Source organism: Equus quagga, chromosome 3, assembly GCF_021613505.1.
Source record: "Equus quagga isolate Etosha38 chromosome 3, UCLA_HA_Equagga_1.0, whole genome shotgun sequence".
Classification (NCBI taxonomy): Eukaryota; Metazoa; Chordata; class Mammalia; order Perissodactyla; family Equidae; genus Equus; species Equus quagga.
The window spans coordinates 117,854,737-117,876,357 of record NC_060269.1 but is presented as its reverse complement, the minus strand read 5'-3'; the positions used below and the strand labels follow the sequence as shown (position 1 = coordinate 117,876,357).

Sequence of the window (21,621 nt, the reverse complement as noted above, 5' to 3'; positions counted from 1 at the left end):
ATCTCAGAGAAGGGGGCTTGAGGGAAAGGAATCCCATATTCTTTCTTACCCATTCATTTCATCCTCTTGCCTTCAACTCCACAAAATATCCCCAGTCGTTCTATCTCACACCTTCTCTTCTAGTACCAGCCTAGTCTAAGCCATTGCTATCTTTGATTCTACTAAAACAACAGCCTCCAACTCTTCTCTGCTCCTACTCTAGCCTCTCTACAATCCATTCTCCATAGAAAAGCTGAAGTCAAAGGTGAAATGTCAAAGAAAGCCACGCCCCTTAGTAAAACCTTCCAAAGCCTTCCTAAAGCATTTAGAATAGAATTCAAACTCTTTCATGTGGTCTATAAGGCACTATACTATTTGGCCCTGTCTACATGTTAGACCACACCTCCTATTATGCTTGTACCATATTTCAGCCACTTTTATACTAAGAGTGCTGTTTATGTTATTTTAACCCGTGTCAAGCCCTGAACCTTCTTTGGCCTTTTTTCAAGTTTGCCATAAAAGACTGCTGATAAAAGAAACTGTTAAGTTACAAAAACAAAAAAAGTCATCTATGCTTTCTATGTTACACCACCAAGATATGGAGTTCAGAGGTCCCTAAATTTCATCATTTACCACCAACCTACTAATTATAAGTCAGTCTACCTAGGCTATCTGTAGAAATAAGTTTTTGTTTTTTGAGGTAAAGGGGGTTGTTTTTACTTCTTTATTTAAACCTATTAGCTAATAAACGGTCTCCTAAAAATCAAACCTTGGATAGTTGTTGTCATGGACAATGACTTAAATGTGGAATTACGGAAAATCACACACACATATAAATATCAGCTTGCATAATGTAATCACAAATTCTAACAGCATTTTTACTGTAACTTACAACTCCCAAATTTCAAAGGGCATGCATGACCATCCATGGGGAAATCCACCAATCTCATGGGACACTCCGCACTTATGGTGAGTCTATGACGGAAAAATGCAATTAAATAAAATCAACTCTTTCTTAAAAAATAATTTTATAGATCTCTACAACGAGAAAGAAGGAAGGAAAAAAGGGAGGAAGGAAAGAAAAAAGAAAGGAAAATAAGATAAAGGGAAGAAGGAAAAAGAAAAAAATGACTACCTCATTGTGTATAAGATAGTGCCATTTCTCATAATTCTAAAAAGCTTATTTGGAGCTGTCATATTATGGGAGACAGATTTCTTTCCATTCCTGAAGAACGTATCAGGGGTCCATACTTTTGTTACCATCATATTGTTCAATCTCAAAATTTCAATGGGGCCATCATATTTTAGTCTTTTGTCAATCCATGTCTGTCTGAAGAACACATCCATTGTGTATTCCTAGGAAAATTAGTTTGTGACATATTCAAATCTCAGATGCCTATACATAAGTATGCAGAAAAAATACATTAGATTCTAGTCTCTTTCCCATTCATAAAAAAGACTATCCAAATAAAAACAAAGTTAATAGGAAAAGAAATTTTCTTAAGTCAATGGAGCAAAAAGATTCTCAACAATTAAAGCATGTTATGCCCATCTTGATACCTTAATCTTCTACATTTTTTTAGATAAATAAATTAACATACATAGAATTATTCAAGAATAATTAATATAATTCAATAAAACTGCCAGCACTAGGTAATGACAGTTGTACTTTATTTTACACCAAGTAGCAAAATTAGTTAATGTGCAACAAATATCATTGCATAATAAATCATAAAATTGTAAGCATCTCTTTAAGACAAAGCAAAATATGTAAATGAGAAATCTTATGTTCATAAAATTTATTGAAATTAGCCTAGGAGCCTAGGGTCAAGGAAAAAAGTAAAGCAGGTTCTTTGACCTGTAAACTACAAATATTTATATTAGAGAGCACAACAGAATGGATGAATTCATCCTGACCAATGCTTTGTGTTCTACGCTCTTTAAGCATGAGAATGAGGGAGGGAGAGAAGGGGCAGGTTGGCGAAAGAGTGAGCAGTTGGGCCAATATGAAATTCTAAATGCAATTAGGGCAACAATGTAGCTCCATACCAAAACTAATTACACTGTCTAATTTTCTCCTCTTCAATAATTTTCTGGGGGAAAAAAAATACTGCATGCAAGGTTGTGCCATGGGGATTAATGATAGGCAAGTTCTTTTCCTTATGGAGAATGACTCGAAACCAAAAAGTACTCAAATATTAGAGCTGAAATGCAAATTCAATATCTTACTCTTCATGAATTTCTGAGTCTAATTAAGCTGTTCTTTGACTTTCTAGCTTTGTGTGATTGACAACAAAATAAATATTAATTGCCCTCTTTTCTGCATGTTTTCTTCAAAACCTCAAAAGGTACATTAAATTTTCCAAATACCTACCATTTCAACATCAGAAACAGGTCCAAAGCTTGTGACATATATGTCAGTTTTTACTTCTGTAACAGGACCTAGTAGGTATGAAGTAAATAAGTGTGAAAAAATAATTACCAATTTTACAGGCAAGGTAGGTACAATAATTAAAGAGTAAATACAGATATGATATATCATGTTTTTACAAGCATCTTAAATTTTCAGTGAGATAATGCATCTCCACAAAAAATGTAGACAAAAGAACAATAAAACCAGAAAGTGATGCTTACTTACAGGCAGAAAGAAACCCCAATTACTTACTGGGAACCTTGTTTCTTCAAAGATACATCACCCCCAGGCACTGTTATGACAGGCAGTGCAGGGAACAAAAGCTTTCAGCCTTTGTAATGTTTTATAGTCCATCATCTGATTGGTTTTTAGGAATGAAGTGAGCTGTTAAAAAAAGGGAACTTAGCCAAAAGAGTGAAAAGGAGAAAAACCATAATGGCTGCAAGGAATGCATCTTTGGAGAGTCGAGGATGCTGGTAAATAACTTAAGCACAAAAATGATTCATGGTAGGGGGCCAGCCAGGTGTTTTAGTGGTTAAGTTCAGCCACTTGGCTTTGGCGGCCCAGGGTTCGCAGTTTCGGATCCTGGGCACAGACCTAGCATCACTTGCACGCCACGCTGTGATGGCTCCCAACATAAAGTAGAGGAAGACTGGCACAGATGTTACCTCAGCAACAATCTTCCTCAAGCAACAAGAGGAAGATTGGCAACAGATATTAGCTCAGGGCCAATCTTCCTCAAAAAAAAGATTCATGGTAGACCACCACTGGTGACTGGGATCAAAGTCAAGCTCTTTATAAAACAGATCTACTCACATTTTGCCACCTACTAGCTGTGTGATCTCGGGCAAGTTACCTAACCTCTCAATAGCAGCAGCCATACACGTCAAGCAAGATTGCTGATGGGGTTCAAACGAAATTGCTCATATGAAATTTTGAACACAATGACTCTCTCATGGAAGTACTTACTAAGTATTAGTTTCTCTTTGCTTCTGATAATGGCAACTACAGAGATTCTTTCCTAGGCCTAAACAAGACTGGTTCAGGAAAAAATATATGGGTGCGTTTGGCAGATGAGAAGGTGTGAGCATCATGACAACGGGGCTGACACTGATTTTAGACAAAGGAAAATTGCCACAATCTGGGTTTAGCATAATACTTAAAATCTGGAATTCTGGAGCTCAAATTTGGCTCTAACACTTTTTAATTGTATGATCTTGGTCAAGTCAAGTATCTTCGCAGGTCAAGGTTTTAATGAGTATTAACTGAAACAATATATGTAAATCACTTGCCCTAGTTTCTAGAATATAATGTGCTCAGTAATGATAATAGTTACTGTTACATATAATACAGCTTTTTTTTTTGAGGAAGATTAGCCCTGAGCTAACATCCGCTGCCAATCCTCCTCTTTTTGCTGAGGAAGATAGGCCCTGAGCTAGCATCTATGCCCATCTTCCTCTATTTTATCTGTGGGATGCTTGCCACAGCATGGCTTGATAAGCAGTGCATAGGTCTGGGCCCGGAATTTGACCTGGCGAACCCCAGGCCGCCAAAACGGCGTGCACAAACTTAATCACCACACAACTGGGCTGGCCCCATAATACAGCTTTTTATTACTAATAGAAATAAAAAATTGTTGCCCTCTTGAACATCATTTCCTTAAGTGATGGTTTATAACACTATGTGGCCAGGAGCTAGATACTCCATACTGGAAAGAATAACATCTGCTATCAAGATGGACTAGTTCCCTTTGAGACTGATTGGACAATTGGATTTATACCAAAAAAGACAAAGAGCAGTTGGTATAGCCAAATGCCCTAGGTCTAAAGTTATCCTCATAAAAGTGAATCAGAAGATTTCTGCCTCTATAGGATAAAGACTGAGCCATGGAAAGAAAAATAGTTTGGGGGAGAGTGAGAAAATCCTTACTTGACTAAGTATCCTAAGAAAAATATATTCTTTGGAAGTATAGTGAGAGAAAACTATAGATCAGGCTAATCTGCCATGAATTTTTATTTTTTTAAAAATAACACCTTTGGAAAACAGAGAAAGTAAGTGTGAGAAGTTAACTGCGTTTTTATTTGAATGAGCAATTGGAAACAACAACAACAACAAAAATATGGTAGTAATAAGCTCACTAAAGCCTAATTATTCCGAGAACAGACAGGTAATCCAGGAAGCAGGTAATGTGTGTTAAACCTTAGAAGATGGAGATTTCACTCAAAGTGGTTCAAGAGTGAGAGAAATCACTCTGGTTGTTTCTTAAGGACAGTGGCTACAGTGTTAAAAGCACTACCTCACTGCCAATCAGTACAAAGAGAGGTAAGTTAGTTAGAACAATTAAGGTTGAATATGTCCTGACAACTGGACTGTTGGACATGATTCTTGAGAAATCAGAAGTAACAATGAAGATCAATTTAGGGCGGTGGTTCTCAAACTTTAACTGGATCAGAATCACCAGGAAGCTTTGTTAAAGCATAGATTGCTGGACCCCACCCTCAGACTTGCTGCTTCAGTGGGTCTAAGGTGAGGCCTGACTATCTGAGTTTCTAACAAGCTGCTAGGTGATGCTATTTGATTTACTCTAGTTTACAGACAGTATTCATCTGTTTTCTAGAATAGTATTTACCAAACTGTGTCCTGTAAAATATTAATACCGTAGGTGATCTATGGGAGTGGGGGAAGTTTAGAAGAGGGAGGAATTAGGCTAATGATATTTTTCCTTATAAATTTATATTAAGGAGTATGAGTTTATGCCAATTCTTGCAGTTATAATGATTCCGTGATAACAATGGATATTTTCAAATTGTTACCTGACATACTACTTTTTCAATGATTCTTGAAAAATGCTTTGTCTTCAGAATTACAACCTCAGTATTTGTTTGTGACATTATTCAGTATTTGCTTTATATGATCACATGGATCTTTGAAATTGAGTTAGATCCTAAAAAAATATGATTGGTAAAGGGATTTCATTTGGACACTCATTCAATAAACATTTATTGAGTGAGCACCTGCTGTATACCAGGACCCATGGTAGGCCCTGGTGCTACAATGATAAACAAAACTCATGAGCTCCCTACCTAAAGCAGGTAACATGCAATAGTCAGAGTATAAATAATAAAGAAATAAACTAAATGGAAGAATGTTGTCATTCATAAGAGGAACAAAACAGGCTCGTAATTGAGTGAGAGACTGAGAAAGCCACTCTAGATTTTTTAGCACCCTTTGAAGCAGCGACTTTTAAACAGAGACCTGGAAGATGAGCACAAGCCATTGGAAGAGCTGACAGAATTGCATTCCAGGCATAGAGAACTTAAAGGGAAAAGCTCAGAAGCAGGAAAGACTTAGTGTGTTCTAGAAAAGAGGCCAGCAGGGCTGGAGCAAAGCAAGTGAGGAAGAGAATGATAAGAAATGAAAGCTACATAGACAGAATGAAAACCAGAATCAGTGGACAGAGCCCTACCCCGAGACCATATTCTGAAAGTGGCATCTTTTAAGCAACATATTTGTAATATATGTTATGGTCACACTTGTTTAAACTATGTGGAAAAGATCCTGTGGAAATCCTAGCGACAGATGGAGCAACACCTAAAGAAGTTGTTATGGGCTGAATTATGTTCCTCCCAAATTCATATGTTGAAGTCCTAGCCCCAAGAAACTCAGAATGTGACCATATTTGGAGTTAGGGTCTTTAAAAAGAGAGCTAAGTTAAAATGAGATTACAAGGATGGGCTCTAATCCAATGTAACTGATGTCCTTATAAGAAGAGATTAGGACATAGAAATATACAAAAGAAAGACCATAAGAAGACACACAGAGAAGATGGACATCGACAAGCTAAGGAGAGAGGACTTAGAAGAAACCAACCCTGCTGACAACTTGATCTTGGACTTCTAGCCTCCAGAATTGTTAAAAAATAAATTTGCTCTTGTTGAAGCTGCCTAGTCTGTGGGAGTTTGCTATGGCAGTCCCAGCAAATGAATCCTGAGGTTCATCATTTTTCCCATGTTCTTTCCCCAAGTTTTCTCCCTCTCATATTCAGTACAGCTCCGCCTCTGCTCACAGGCTGTAATAAGAAGTTTAATTTGTATCCTTTAATCATGGGGAGTCCATCAAGTGTTTGAAGTAAGGAAATTATATGATCTGAATTATATTTTTTACCAAATCACTCTGGCAGTTGTATGGACAGTAAATGATAGGGAGGCAAAAGTAGAAGAAGGGCTCTTAGAAGAGGCAGCCATACTAGTCCGGTTGAGAAATGAGAGTGGCGTAGACTAGGGATGTGGCAGTGAGGATAGAAAGTTTACAGATCAGGGTCATGTATGGGTCTAACTGTTCACAGGGAATGGGTTTTTACCAAAGAGAAATAAACAGAGATTTAATAATTCTGTTTATTGAAGGCATGCTATGAGCCAGGCATGATACTAGGCTCTTTCCATATCCTATTTTATTTAATCCTCACAACACTCTCCAAGGGTGATATTATCATGAGAATTTTATGGATCTGGAAACTGAGTTCACAGATGTTAAATATTGTATGCCAGAGCCAAAATTATAACCCCCTTGTATTCATCTCCAAAGTATGTTCTAGCTTTCCTACACTGATTATATCATTAAATAAGTCAACAATTGATTAATTACTTATATGCTTTTCTATCTTTGTACATAACATGCTACCCACACTTACTGTTTTGTTCATCAGTGGTTTCTGAATGATGTTCCTGCAGCTCTTTCTATGCCTTTGCTCTCAGTCTGATCACAGCCTGCTTGAGTCTGTCTTTCTCCCCTTAACAGTGAAGATGAAATCTTAATCTGCTTTGAAGTCCCCAACTAACATACTGCTTTGTACGTAGTAGGTGGCGAATAACTATGTGTTTGACTGTGTTCCTAATATCATCCCTGCAGTAATTTAAAAACCTCCCAAAAGGAAAAATAACTGGGATTCATTTTGGGTTTTTTTGAGTTAAGCTAAAAATATTTCCTGATTAAAGTAGAAACTGTGTCTTATTTATATTTGTACCCTCTCCCAGAACTAATCCCAGGCCTTAAATATAAGAGGTTGCTGATAAATCAGTTTTCAATGAATAATGGTCGCTATGTAATTAAGAATAATACTTAGAGACACTTGTTAACACCACTGTTTAGGATGTTCAAACCAACCTTACACAGAGCATAATAACATAGAAACCAGATAATTCTGAGCTTGGAAGGACTTCTCATAATTTTATATGCATTTGTGTAGCATTAAAGACACGTTTTATTTAAAAAATCCTACTTCTTCGGTAATAGAGAAATGTTTTTCAATCCCCAAAATATCATGGGCAGTTGGTAAAGCAAGAATCTCCAACTGCCTTTGAAAGAAAGAACCAAGACCACCAAGATCAAATTCAGGGGAATACTCCCATCTTATTAATGAATCTAACTTGCTGGGAAAGTAGGAAGGTAACTAACAATGTATCAAATAATTTTCCACTGTTAACTTTTCTTTGGCTATATAGACCTGGTCAAAGGATATCACTATTTAATTTCTTTTCCAATAACAGTGTTCAATTTGCTGTCATATCAGGAGAAAGACTTAAACTATTTTGCTGATGTTGAAACTAGTCAATCCTGTTCTCCACATTGCCTCCCCAGCTCCACACTGGAGAAAACATTTCTGATTTGTCAGCCACCTGAATCCACACATTCAGCTACATCTCACAAAACACTATTGACGTGCCTCCAAAAATCAAGAGGTATAACAATAACAACAAAGAATCTTGAGTGAAATATTTAAAGAAACCTCTAATTTTGTTGTCAGTTAGAAAATATAGAATATTAGCCTTCCTGGATATTAAACAAAGAACAGACATCCATTGACATTGCAGAGAAAGCAGAAAACTATAGAGTTTTACTTAGATGACATTAAATATTAATGCTTCCTGCATCCTATGATCCTTCTATCTATCCAGGTCAACTTTTTAAACAATTAAAATAATTTTAAAAATAAGAAAAGAATTTTAGAAAACAATAGAATATGGGCAAAAAATGAAAAAGTAACTCACAGAAGGAAAATTCTTATAGGAAATAAAGATTTGAAAAGATGTTCACGACATTAGAAATCAGAAAAATTCAAATCATTTCACAATAAACTACCAATTCAAGTATAAATATATATAGATAGATAGATATAAAGCATTGAAGGGTTTGTGGATCCTGAGTCTCATATGCATTGTAAATGGGAGCTTGAATTTGTAAAACCACCACAGAAAACAGTTTGGCATTATTTCATCAAGACAAACTCCCACTTACACTAAGATCCAGAAAAATCCATTCCTGGATGTATATGCAAAAGAAACTCTTGCACATTTACAGCAGGAAATTTGGGCCAGAATATTCACAGCAACACAAACTTGGAAACAAGCAAAATGCCTACTGCCAACAGAGCAGATGAATAAACTGGTTCCTATGCAATGGGAATATCACAGAGCAGTCAAAATGAATGATCTCTAGCAATATGCAACAACAAGAGTGAATCTTAGCAATACACAGTTAAGTGACAAAGCGTCAAAAGATTATATATAGCATGTTCAAAACAATTAAATTTGTAATTTATTTATTAAGAAATAAAGTTGAGCTAAAATGATATTCAAAGAAAAGTTATGAAATAATTTAAACAGGACTCAGAACGGTGGTTACCTCGGGTGGGGAAGACAGGAAGACAGGATGAGGGAGGTCACACAGCAGAACAAAGGTTGGTGCCAAGGATGTGCTGTTTGATGACTTAACTGGTATGTTTATCAGATGGATGAGTGGATAAAAAGAAGGCTACATGTGGACCAATAATGAGAGTGTGTCATTAACCAAGGATTGCTAATCCAGAATCCAATTCTGTGCACTAGAGGCTTTTTAAAATAAATACATAAAAAAGGCCTAGAGAATCATAAACCAATGCAAGCTCATGTATCTTTTCATCTAAAAAAAAACTAACAATGCAAGAAAGTATTATCTAAATATCCACCAAGTTACTAATAGCCTGTATCTAGATTTTATAGTACCTATTTGAGGAAACACCAAATGCATTTTGCATGTTCTTGCCCAAAAGAAAATGCAAATATATGATAGCACCAGTACATATTTTTTGCTAAACCAAGAGCATAAGAAAGTAAATTTATGTTCTGGATTCTACAGTCTCTTGTTTTCTCAAGAGTATCTTTCTTTCAGTTAACCCTTCCCTCAACTCTAACATTAAATTACCCTTTACTAGATTATTCCAAACATGTTATGATATTTCTTAAAAGTAATAAATAATCTTAAAAATAATAATTTAAAAAATAATCTTAAAAAAGGCAACTGCCTCTTTCTATTCTCTTTCATATTTAAACTTCAGGAAAAAAATCTATACACACTGTCTCTAATTCTCCCCTTTCTATTCATGCCATCATCTATTATAATCTGGTTTTTATGCTCAGGATCCACTGAAATTCCTTTTGTCGATACCATCAGTTTTTCCCTATCTACAGCATTGTTCCCACAAACTTTAAAAAATAATCTCATTCCTCCCATTTCTAACAAAGCTCTCTTGACTCTACTTCTCCTTCCCTTGATCACCCATTTCTCTGCTCCCCTGTACAAACACCCAAAAGAAACTCCTCACTTCTCTCTTGAACCCACCCAATCAGACTTTCACACTCATCACACCACCAAAGCTGCTCTTGTCAAAATCACCGAAGATGTAGAGATTGCTAAATCTAGTGGTCAATTTTATATTCTTATCTTTCTTACTCTGTCTGAAGCATTAGAGGTAATTGATCAATCCCACTTCCTCTTTGAAACATTTTTTTTTTTTAGTTAACATTCAGTATGCACACTCTCTTTGAGGTTTTCCTCCTACCTCAAAGGCCACTCCTTCTCAGTCTTCCTGAGATAGAGATTCTGTCCCTTCTCTCCCCACCTCTTAACATTGGAGACTTCAGAACTCAGTATTTGTACCTCTTGTCTATTGCTTTAATTCCTCAGTGATCCTTATAGTCTTATGGCTTTAAATACCATAAATATTGACACATCCATCATTCCTGCATTCCAGGCTCATCTCCACTAAATATCTAACAGGTTTCTCAAACTTAACATAGCCACACACAAATTGTTTATCCACAGCCCTAACCTGCTTCTGTCACAGTCTTGGCAACTCCATTTTTCTAGACGTTCAAGTCAAAAACTTTAAAGTGGGATTTGACACCTCCCTTTTTCTCACATCCCACATTCTAGCTGTCATCAGTGAACTAGAACTTTGGAATATAGCCAGAAGCCAACCATTTTTTACAACCTTACAAACTTCCCTGCCACCAACTTGGTCAAAATGTCCATCATCTCTTGCCTAGTTTATTGTGCAAATGTTGCTTCATTCACCCTTGACCCTGACTGCCTGTTCTCAATACCTTTGAAAATTAGCCTGTTCAGGTCCTTCCCCTGTTGGAATCCCTCCAATCACTTCTAATATGACTCAGAGCAAAAATAAAGTCCTTACCAGCCTGCAAAGCTTTACACAGCCTCATCCTTGTCTTCCACGGACTCCTTCTTACTCCTCAGTCCTGCTAAATTTCACTGTAGCAACACTGACTTCCATGCTTAGCGTGTTTGTATGCAGAGTTCCTTCTAATCAGAAGATCCCACCCAAATGTGGCTTATGCTTTTACCTTCTTAGGATCATTGTTCAAATGTCACCCTCTCATCATCTTTACTAACTATCCTAAATAAAACTGCAACCTCCTCCCCTGTTTTATATTACTCTATGGCAGTTATCCATATCTGACACACTCTATATTTCACTTATTTCTGTTCTTTATTTTCTGTCCCCTTCACTAGAGTGTCAGCTCAGGAGGGTAGGGAATTGAGTCTCTTTTGCTCACTAATACATCCCTAGTGCCATCCTAGAACAGTGCACACATTATATGATTAATGAATATTTGGTGAAAAGTTAATAAAACAAAATATCTCCATGTGACCAGTCCTTATCTTACTTAACATCTTAGAAGAATTTGGGAGATGTCTCATTCCTCCTTCCAAAGACATTCCATTCTCTTGACTTGTATAACTTCACACTCTCCAAGTGTCTGCCTATCTCCCAGTCTACTCTTTTACATTCTCCTTTGACAATTCTGCATTTGCTGCTGTTCCTCAACTGTGAACATTCCTTGAGGCTTAGTTCTTGGCTCTTTTTTCTGCTCTTTCTATACTCTTCTGTAGACATCCATTCTCAAAGCATTATGTGCTGGTGACTCTTTTGTGTCTCTCTGGATCAAACTCTTCTCTGATATCCAGAGCAGTACAATCACTAGGATGCCAAACATGTATCCTAAGTGTAACATGAACTCTTGACTCTACCCTTATTGCTCCTCTTCCAGTCCTCCTCAACTTAAATAATACTATCCTCTGCCCAGCTTCTCAAAATAAAAATCCAGGAGTCACCTTCGATTTCTTCTTTTCCTTTACCACCCATATGAAATCCATCACCAATTCTTTGTTGAACTATACCTCCAAAATATATCTCACTTTCATCCACTTACATACATCTTTACCACATCTACCATCTTATTCCAAGCCATCATTAACTTAATGGAGGAAACCAAAAAGAAAGCCTTCTTCATTGGTCTCGTTGCTTTCAACATGGCCCCACTTCCTTATCTAAGCCTTTCTTTCTGTAGAAACCAGAGGGATCACATTACAATCTAAGTCATACCATGTCATTGTCTCTACCTAAAACACTCCAATGGCTTCCAGGTTCACTAGAAGAATAAACTCCTTTACCAAAGGCCTCGCATGATCTGGCCTCTGCTCAGCAACCCTCCCCCGACCCCTCACCCCCGCCAGCTAGTCCTATGAGATTCTACCTCTTGCTTTCTGACTACAGGCACACTGGGCTCCCTTCACTGGCTAAATCACACTAATGTCTTATCTACCTCAGGATCTTTGCAATTTTTCCCCCTGCCTGAGAACAACTTTTGCTTACCCTTTCCATGTCTGTCACCTTTAGGTCTCAGCTTAAAAAGACTTCCTTGACCACTGTATGTGAAATAGATCCCTCACTCAATTTATTCTCTACCGTAGTCTGCTATTGGATTGTCCCATAGCATTATCTCTAATTATATTGTTATTTGTTTCTTTGTTATTTTTATCTCTCTACATTGCTTAGCTGTAAAGTTCACGAGGGCCTGTGTGTGATTCAGAATTATATCTCCATAACCTAACATTGTTCCTGACACATAATAGTCTCTCCATATCTATTGGTTCAGCAAATGAGTGAATGGATGAGTTTGACAAATCAGAAGAAAATGAAGCTTTATTTTTCTGTTGTCCTGTGGATTTTAGATGTTCTTTTCATCTATATATTTTAAAAATATATATTCTCTGTCAACATTCAATTAATAAAGCTAGTACATAACACATTAATTTAATTTTTAGGTTGAGACATAGGCCACTTGAAAACATAGCAAGGATATTTTCATTTGTGTGGGAAAATTATTCCAAATTTACTTAAGTGTATACACTTCCCCATGTTTGCTTTTTCATTTTAAAATGTTATTAAAGCTTTAGAATAAAAGTTCTCATTTCACTCCTTTGGGGGAAATATAGTTTTGCTTATTTTAATGACCTGCTTACTAAGTAACCAGAAGGTATGTTAATGAGAATTTGACTCTTGGAAAACAGAAAAGTGCAAGAAAGCCTTAGAAGTGGATGTAGCTGTAGGCCAGCTGCCTGACTAAGAGTTTAAAGGATGAGGTGTGAATTGCGCCCTTGTCTATTGCTAGTTGTAGGGTTCTTGAGCAACTTATTGGAACTTTTCTCAGCCTCCTCTCTGACCCAGAGATGCCTGCCCTGCTTATCTCTTTGTGTTTTTGTGATAACCCTATTAGATAATATACGTGAAAATGTTTTCAAAGCTATAGAAGACTCTGCTAATGTGAAGTCCTACTATGTCCGTAAGCAACCTTGCAAAATAGACTCTAATGCTCCACTCTCATTTCAGAGAGGTTGTGGAAGATGATCTAAGGCAATCATTTATATTTGATGTATTTATTATTCCAGATCATGTACCTCAAAAGATTGGGATGCACAAAGGTTTATGCAATCCTTCAATAAAGAGAAGCGGGTAAGAGCTGGCTTCCTAAACTATCTCCTGGTGGCTAGTACCTTAGCTACGCATTTTTAAGGAGGTGGATAACAGTGTCAAAAGTGGATAGGAGCTCAGGGGAATGATTTCCTAGCTCCGTTGCGGAAGAGTTGACTTGCACGCCACTTCTAAACAGGTGCAAGCCCCTTCAGGATGACAACACACTGAGTGTCAGAGGCTGAAAGAACTATACCCCTTCCTTCTCTTCTCCCCTTTTCCCCTTTTCCTCTCCAATGGGAGAATGTGGGAGACAAGGGAGAGGAGATCTTGGAGGAATGAAAAGAGAATCATTTCAGTTCCTTTTACTTCCCCATTGCAAGCTGTTCTGCTGAGTTAAAAATACGTAATTTACTTTCCAAATCTATTTCAACCCCTGCCTAGCCTACTGAGCAATCACAAACCATCCAATTTCAATTCAAATCTTTGCTTTTAGCTTTATTTTAAATGGAATGCAGCTAACTTGTATAAACAGATATAAAGTAAATGCTCCACAAAGAGCAGAAGCAGGATGAAAGGAACCAGGAAGTAAATCTGTATTTATAGCACACTGGTCAACATCGGAATGGTTTCCATTTTCTTTTTAAAATGTCAAACTTTCCACAAAGTATAAAATGTCAAAGAAGGGATCAAACTAGTGGCATCCCAGAGTCTGTGCTAACAATGAGTTTTCCTATTATTTTCAGGGATCTTCATTGATACTATCCTGTAAACAGATTACACATTTTCTGCAGGTGAGAATTACTATTCCTCTGTCACATTTGGAATACTGTGCATTTACAGAGAATGACCCACTTCTAAAAAATGAATCACGTTTACAACAAATATTTATAAGCATAGGCAAAAAAACTGTGCCATATAGTAAATTTTTAATGATGAATCAACTGCTAACACTTGAAGTAAGGTGAATTCGAGCCCTTCCCATAAAGCTAGAAGAGTATCGCCAGGTGGGTAATGCAGATCATTAGGCAGTGGCAAGAAGATGACTAATAACGCCCTGGAGACATTTCAGCAGTACTGCAGCTAACCAAAACCCAGTAATGGCTTACATACATTGATTTCATTCATTTCATTGTCTATATAACATTATGGGAGAGGGTAGTTGGTAAAAAGGATGCATCTACAATGGATACTTTCTTGCTTTTGAATTACGACTGGCATTATAACCAACTGGGCAGATATTATTTTAACTTTCGACATTTAATAAAAAAACCATATGGTTTCCATTATAACTTTTCACTTTAATTTATGTTCAGGTACATCAATTCCCTAATGAATATTTAAACTACATGTGATTTGATTTGATACTTCTGTTATTTTTTTTTCTTTACTTGAAATGTCAAGTTTAAAACATTTATGGGCAGACAAGTCCTCTTTTATTGATATAATATAGTCTTAAATGATATCACATCCTCTGAAACATTCTCCATAAAATTATATTTTAACTAAAGTGCTAATTTCCCAGTCACTTATGAAAGATTGTGCATTGACAAATGAGTCACTCCTGTAAGGAGCCTCATTTCAGATTTGCATGGAGGTAAACGCAGTGCTCAGCATCCTGCCCCCTGGAGAGGCACCGTGAAAAGAACCAGGAGAAACTTTCAACTTTCTCATCCATTTTTATCGCTGTCAACACGCAAGAGCTGAATGAAGACCTTCAATGGCTCCCTGGAACCTTCTCCATACAATCCAGAAAAAAGTTTGGGATCAGATCTGATGCCAGCCTACCATTAATATGCAATGTGTCCTTGTATAAATCACTTTCCCTTTCTAATCTTTAGTGTCTTCATTTGTTAAACGAGGAAAATAAGTCTAGATAGATGCCAAAGAATCATCCAACTCTACTCTATGCAATTTTATTTTATTTCCAAGAATTCTTTCTAACCTGGACCACACTCTTTCTAAATCATGTCTAATTCTGTCCTCTTTGACAGGAATGTTCTGCTCTCTTTTACTTTCTCCATTGTCCCGTCATCTTATCTCCTCTACACCCTTAATAGGAAGCTTAAATTCCTCCCTGCTTCTAATATTATGTTATATCTGTCACATAGTATCTGATGTCCCACTCTTCATGGGTTTGTCTTTTAAATACACAGCTTGATCCGGGTTCACATCCTGCCTGTGTCACTTACGAACTGTGGGTTCGGACCAGTTACTTAACTTCCCAAGCCTCCATTTCTTCATCTGTAAAATGAGGATAGTAATAGCTTTCTCACAGGGTTGTTGTGAGGGTTAAACAGTAATGCCTATAAAATGCCTGGGCTATATGAAAATTTAAATAAATAAATACAATTTTAGTGGTGGTGGTTATTATTACTACTAGAGGATAGAGCCTATGTCTTGTTCAACGCATTTTCCAAAAGGTAACTATCTCAGTGTAGTGGTGAGAACAGGGACTTGGCGGGTCCGAAGACCCGGGCTGACACTTCTAGTGAAGTCAGCAGTCTCTCTGAATTGGACTGAGAGGGTGTTTGAGGTTACAAACTGTATCTTGAGATTTCTGTGAGCCTGGTGCCCAGTGTAGTGCTTGCCATACACTCTCATTATATAAGCAAAGGAATATGAATATGGAAAAGAGCATCAGTACTATTACTGGATGGGCCTCTATTAGAACCTTTATAAATATCTACTGAAGGAAGAAATAAAGCTGAAACACTTGTGACTCCAAAGTCTTACGAGGGAAGTAAATGCCACCTCCCCAAAATAAAGTAAAAATTCATCCCCCTGTCGAAGAGACAGGAAAGGACTGGGTTCTCTAGCAGAGCAGGAAGACTCTGCCCTAGATTCATGCCCTAGGTAGAACACCGCTGGCTGAGGTTTCGGCAGAGGGGCAGACACCACGTGGGTGGAAAGGGGACTTCGGATCAGTGCCTCAAGTGCAACCTGCCCTGAGCAAAGTGGCCAGGTTGGGGAAGTCCATTCTCGGGGCGCAGCGCAGCAGGGCAGCTGAGCGTCGAGTTCTTATTTTTGACTCTTCCCCTCCAACTCCCTCACCCAGCAGTCAGGTCCCTGGAGGTAATTAGTGTGGGGGAGAGGCAAAGCTTCTGAGGGGGCAGCGAGATGGGGAAGGACGGGTGGGGGCGGTCTGCTTGTCAGAGGTCTCATCAAGGGAGGCGAGAGAGACAGAGAGAGAGAGAGTGCGAGATTTTTCATTTTGGCACAGGAGGCATACCTAGCTACATTCCCACAGACAGACAGACAGGTAGACCGAGAGAGGGACAGACAGGACACACTTGCGCGTTTGAAATCGTTCATACCCCCAAATCCAGGACGCAGCCTGTTGTCATAACCATCGAGCAAACCGTCCAGGATGCGGGTAAAATTTTCCTGGCATAATTTCTCCTCCTTTTGGTTCTGTCCTGGGGTTTCGTTTAAACTGCAAACGCAAAGAACCAGGGCGGAGGCGATTATTTTAAGAATGGTTCAGAGAACAGGTGGAAACAGGTTTATCTTCTAGGGAAAGTCTCTTGCCCCAAGCTAAAGAAGGAATGGCTAAGGGATGAGGGAGAGAGAAATGGTCAGGAAAGGCGCACGCCGCGCACACGCACCCCAATACCCACACTCTTCTTGCACCTGGTGCCCCTTCCGCTCCCCGAGTCTACGCGATCACAGAAAAGCCCAGCTCTGGCCCCTGACCTTACAGCAGACAGGAGGGTCTGGTTTGCCCTGGGAGGGGGCTGGGAGCTCGCCGCTTCTCCACCTTCCCCTTCCCCCGCGCACCCCCTCTCCCAGTGCCCCAGGGAACTCACCAAGCCGCCAGGCACAGGAAGTGTAGGAGGGCGAAACTGACCCCGGAGGTTGTCGCGATCGCAGGTACCTTCTTGGCAGAAACCATTTTTGCAACATGCCATACTTTAAGCCTGTTCACGTTTCCAGGCTCTCAAAATGCCCTGAGCAGGGTGAGAGGCGAGGGCAGAGGCTCTCCGCGGCGTGCGCACACTCGCGCTCACACTCGCCCGCGCTCACTCTCGCCCGCGCTCAGCCAGCCCGAGCCGCGGTGGGCGCGTGTGTGCACGCGGGCCAGGGGGAGGCGGAACTTGCCTTTCCTCGCCCCCTCCTTTTCTCGCTGAGCTCTCGATGTGTATGGAGAGCTATGTATACCGCTCTACACCCTTTCGTGCCCGCATCCTGAAGCTTTCAGGGTTAACGCTGCTGCTCTTGCACCGCCAGGCCCAGCAAGTTCTTTCCGACCTTTAACTCCGCGGAGCAGGACCGAGGTCTCCCGCCCCTCCTCGCTTCCGCGACCCCCACCCCAAGTGCGTCCCCGTCCACAGCACTGCTTAGCTTCCACTTTTCCCTCTCGATCCCCCTCCCTCCTGCTGGGATTAAGATCTAACCAATGAAGCTCCTCTCTCGTTAGCTTGTTCCAAGACCTGTGTGTACCCATTTTCAAGGCAGGAGGTGGAGAAAGGGCAGGATGACGGCGATTGCTGGAACGCGGGGTGGGAGACCGCGGGGAGGACAGGGGATGAAGTCAGGACAGACACAACCTTTGAGATTCTCCCCTTCAGGTGCTGGGGGCTACAGAAGAAGTAAGATTCTTCCTGAGAAAGGGGGTTGCAACTCAAACTCTCGCAAACTGTTAGGAAGTGGATTTGAGCCTCACTCTGCAGTCAACGCATTTGCCAAGCTGTTGCTGTAAAGATATCAAATTCCTTTACTATACCCGCCCCCACCTGGCATACACATGCCCTCCGCTTTGCTGCTCCATCCTCTTCTGGAGAGGAGGGGAGAGGTGGCGACAAGCGACTTTCACTTCCTGCGACATTCCACACTGATCTTTCATAATAGAGCTGACTGACTCCTAAAGGTTGACTACTTTAGGGGAAAAGAAAGGATGGCTGGAGGGAGGAGGAGAGAGACAGGAAAATGTGTGTTTGTGCGTGTGTGAGAGAGAGAGAGAGAAATTAAAAATTGAAATGGAGGGGAACACTTCACTTACGACTTGAAAGGGAACACTAAACACTATATCTGTAGTGTTTTATGGAAGAGGGGTAAGAACTTCAAGAGACTTTCTAAAAGCATTAATTATTGTTTCCAAGGGGGAAAGCCTGTGGAAATTTTCATATAATACATCAATGACCTAAGTAAATTCCATAATGTTAGGTCCCTGGAAACAGGGACCACCGATAATTATGTTTTGTTTAAAACTATGATGGTTTGTTCAAATTTTGATGGCTAGTAGACTGACTTGATAGGGAAATGATCAAACCAAGGGACTTTCCGTTTTTTGTTTGGTTACTTTTGTTTGTTTGTCTCAATCTCCTGATTAAAGTTTTCCTTGCAAAGGGGAAACCATTTCTGGTTGCTGAAAGTTCATAATAGCCAGAGGTATGTATTCTCACGATATTCTGTATTGCTTCCTTCATGGCATCCTTTTTTTTCTTAAGTTTTTATTTTTCCTTTTTTTTTTTTTTTTGGAGGAAGATTAGCCCTGAGCTAACATCTGCCACCAATCCTCCTCTTTTTGCTGAGGAAGACTGGCCCTGAGCTAACATCTGTGCCAATCTTCCTCTACTTTCTATGTGGGACACCTGCCATAGCAAGGCTTGACAAGTGGTCATAGGTCCGCATCCGGATTGGGCGGCAAACCCTCGGCCACAGAGGCCAAACGTGTGAGCTTAACGGTTGCACTACCAGACTGGCCCCCCTTCGTGGCATTTATGATACTTCGACCTAATTCCATCTGTATCATTTTTGTCTTAAATATGATAGTCTCCTTGAGGGCCTGGGCTGGGTAATTTTTGTTTATCTGTATTTTTTTTTCTCTCTTATTACAGTACATGGCACATAGTACCAGGACAGTAAATATTTATAGAATGAACAATTAAATGAATTAATTAATTGCTTGCTCCGAGAGCATCTTAATTAATTTGGATGATATTCAAGCTCATTCCCTTGTAAAAAGAAGAAAAGAAAAGAAAAGAAAATTAGAAATACTAGTGTATCCCCCAAATATGCCATGAAAGCATTTGTCTCCACATAAGCTGATAGTACATTATTATTATATTATTGCATAGTATATTATTTCTCCAATCTTAATGCTTTCTATACTGTCTAAAACCCCAAACTGGTATTCCTTAACTATTTTTCTTTTTAATTTCCATTAAAATACATACATATCAAAAAATAAACAATAGAAAAATGGCCTTGGGGAAAGAAGTTCCATATCATTAAGGATAAGTCATCTTTAAAACTCCAGTTTTAAATATGTGAAACTGACACCTTCAAAGAGATAAAAAGAGCATTCCTTCTTTCAGTGTAGCTAATTCCAATTATAGTTTTGTTACCTGTTTATAATAATATTTAAGATCAACTGAAGGTAATAATAGAGACATTTATATCTCATTTCATTTCATTTCACAGCCTTTCATTTTACTACCTTTTGTATTACTTAAAGAAGTTATATGTTGGGCTTTATTGTCTGAAATCTTCAAAACACATTTCTTGCCACTACAAGTTTTAAAATAACTCCAATATTCAAAAAACTACAATTTAGGTTACAAACATCATTAAACATGCTATTATTTTCCGCATAAACTCCTATTCCAGATTGTGGGTGAGTTCTTCCGCTTGACTGCATATAGCTGTGCAGGAATATGAACATGTTAAAATTATGCCTATACTTCCTCCTTTAAAGTTAACATAAGTCTTTGATTGCTGTGTTTAATAGAATTTGAATTGGGTTCAGGTGCACCACCCCCAAACGTTATTACGTTAAATCAGTCACGTATTATCAATTTATCATGAAAGTTTACATCTAATATGGTGGAATGCAAATAATACAGATCGCCCCACTGCTAAAGTCTTAGGATGGACACTCCAGAGTCTACCATGCCACTAAAATGTCCAGAAAATTAATACAAAATTTTATATTCACTTGAGTATGTGCATTTGTTTGTGGGGTTTTTCAAAACTTTCATCAGATTCTCAAAGGCTATGGACAACTATAGTATGGACTATTCTTTAATATAAAACAACATATGTAATAGAACAGTCAACCAAAAGGTGAACAAATATTTGTAATTAGTGTATGACAAACATCTCTATCCCATTTGATGACCTTATCCGTTGACAGTTCCTATAGACTATGACGTAGCTCTTGTGTCTCCTTTGAAAGTACACCATCCCATTTATTGCCAATTTATCAAACGTCCAACTAGCATGGTACACAAAAATTTGGTGTGGTAATAAAATGAATAATTTGAAAGAGTGCAACGTGTTTCTCTTTCTTCCCATTAATTACTTCTGGTAAATATTGAATCACTTTTAACCATTTGAGGAGGGTAATGATGTGAATTCCTGCTTTAAATTTGGAAAGCTGGTAGCTATACACCCAGTTGAAACACTTCAGTTCCAAGAATATAGAGGCTGGTGACTAGTTTTATGTTAGTGCATTTCTCTGTCCCATATTTTTAGGCTAGGTGAGAAGAATTGATTTGATGCTCTCTAGTCATGCCTTTCCTTATTTGTATTAAATCAATGCTTCTACCAAAATGTTACCTGTATGTTAGCCTGTTATAATTGTCTAGTTATAGATTTTTTCATCTCCATTATTAAGACATCTCAAAACTGTGTCTATTGTATCAATGGTAACTACATTAAAAATGACATAATCTGGGACACCTTAACAGATTCTATTTGAATGAATATTTCATAATATTCATGTGGATACTGCTTCCAAATTAAGTATTTATTTTTCTTTGCCATATAGTTAATACAGATTTAGTTATTTCAATGTGATTACTTGAAAGAGGATAAAATGTGGGCAATATCTGTATCTTATCTGAATAATTACATACATGAAATTTAGAAAACCAACTATTATACTAAGTATCTTTAAATTATTAGTTAAATATTTTTTTATAATTGTCCATGATCAAGTTGAACATTGAAGAAAGTATATCCATTCTTAATAGTCTCCAAGATCCCACATTAATTTAAATTACAATAGGAAATACTAGCTCTCCAATATCAGTTTTTGTTTCATTTGAAAGTCCACTGTTTTATAATAAGTAGAAAGAATACATTTTAAGGGCCTGGAATCTAAGTAACAAATTTAATAAATACTTAGTAGGCT

General features: G+C 38.4%; 1 protein-coding gene across 1 annotated transcript in view; it reads right to left on the bottom strand.

Moving 5' to 3' along the window:
• Positions 1 to 17,376, bottom strand: part of LOC124237472 (gamma-aminobutyric acid receptor subunit alpha-4) — a 61,706-nt gene extending 44,330 nt beyond the window's left edge. Inside the window, exons 1-5 of the mRNA XM_046657139.1 lie at positions 17,291 to 17,376; positions 16,799 to 16,917; positions 2,354 to 2,421; positions 1,115 to 1,335; positions 872 to 954 (exon numbers count right to left, since the gene is read on the bottom strand). Coding sequence (XP_046513095.1) covers positions 872 to 954; positions 1,115 to 1,335; positions 2,354 to 2,421; positions 16,799 to 16,917; positions 17,291 to 17,376 — 577 coding nt within the window. The remainder of the gene's footprint in view (positions 1 to 871; positions 955 to 1,114; positions 1,336 to 2,353; positions 2,422 to 16,798; positions 16,918 to 17,290) is intronic.
• Between the last annotated feature and the right edge of the window lie 4,245 nt (positions 17,377 to 21,621).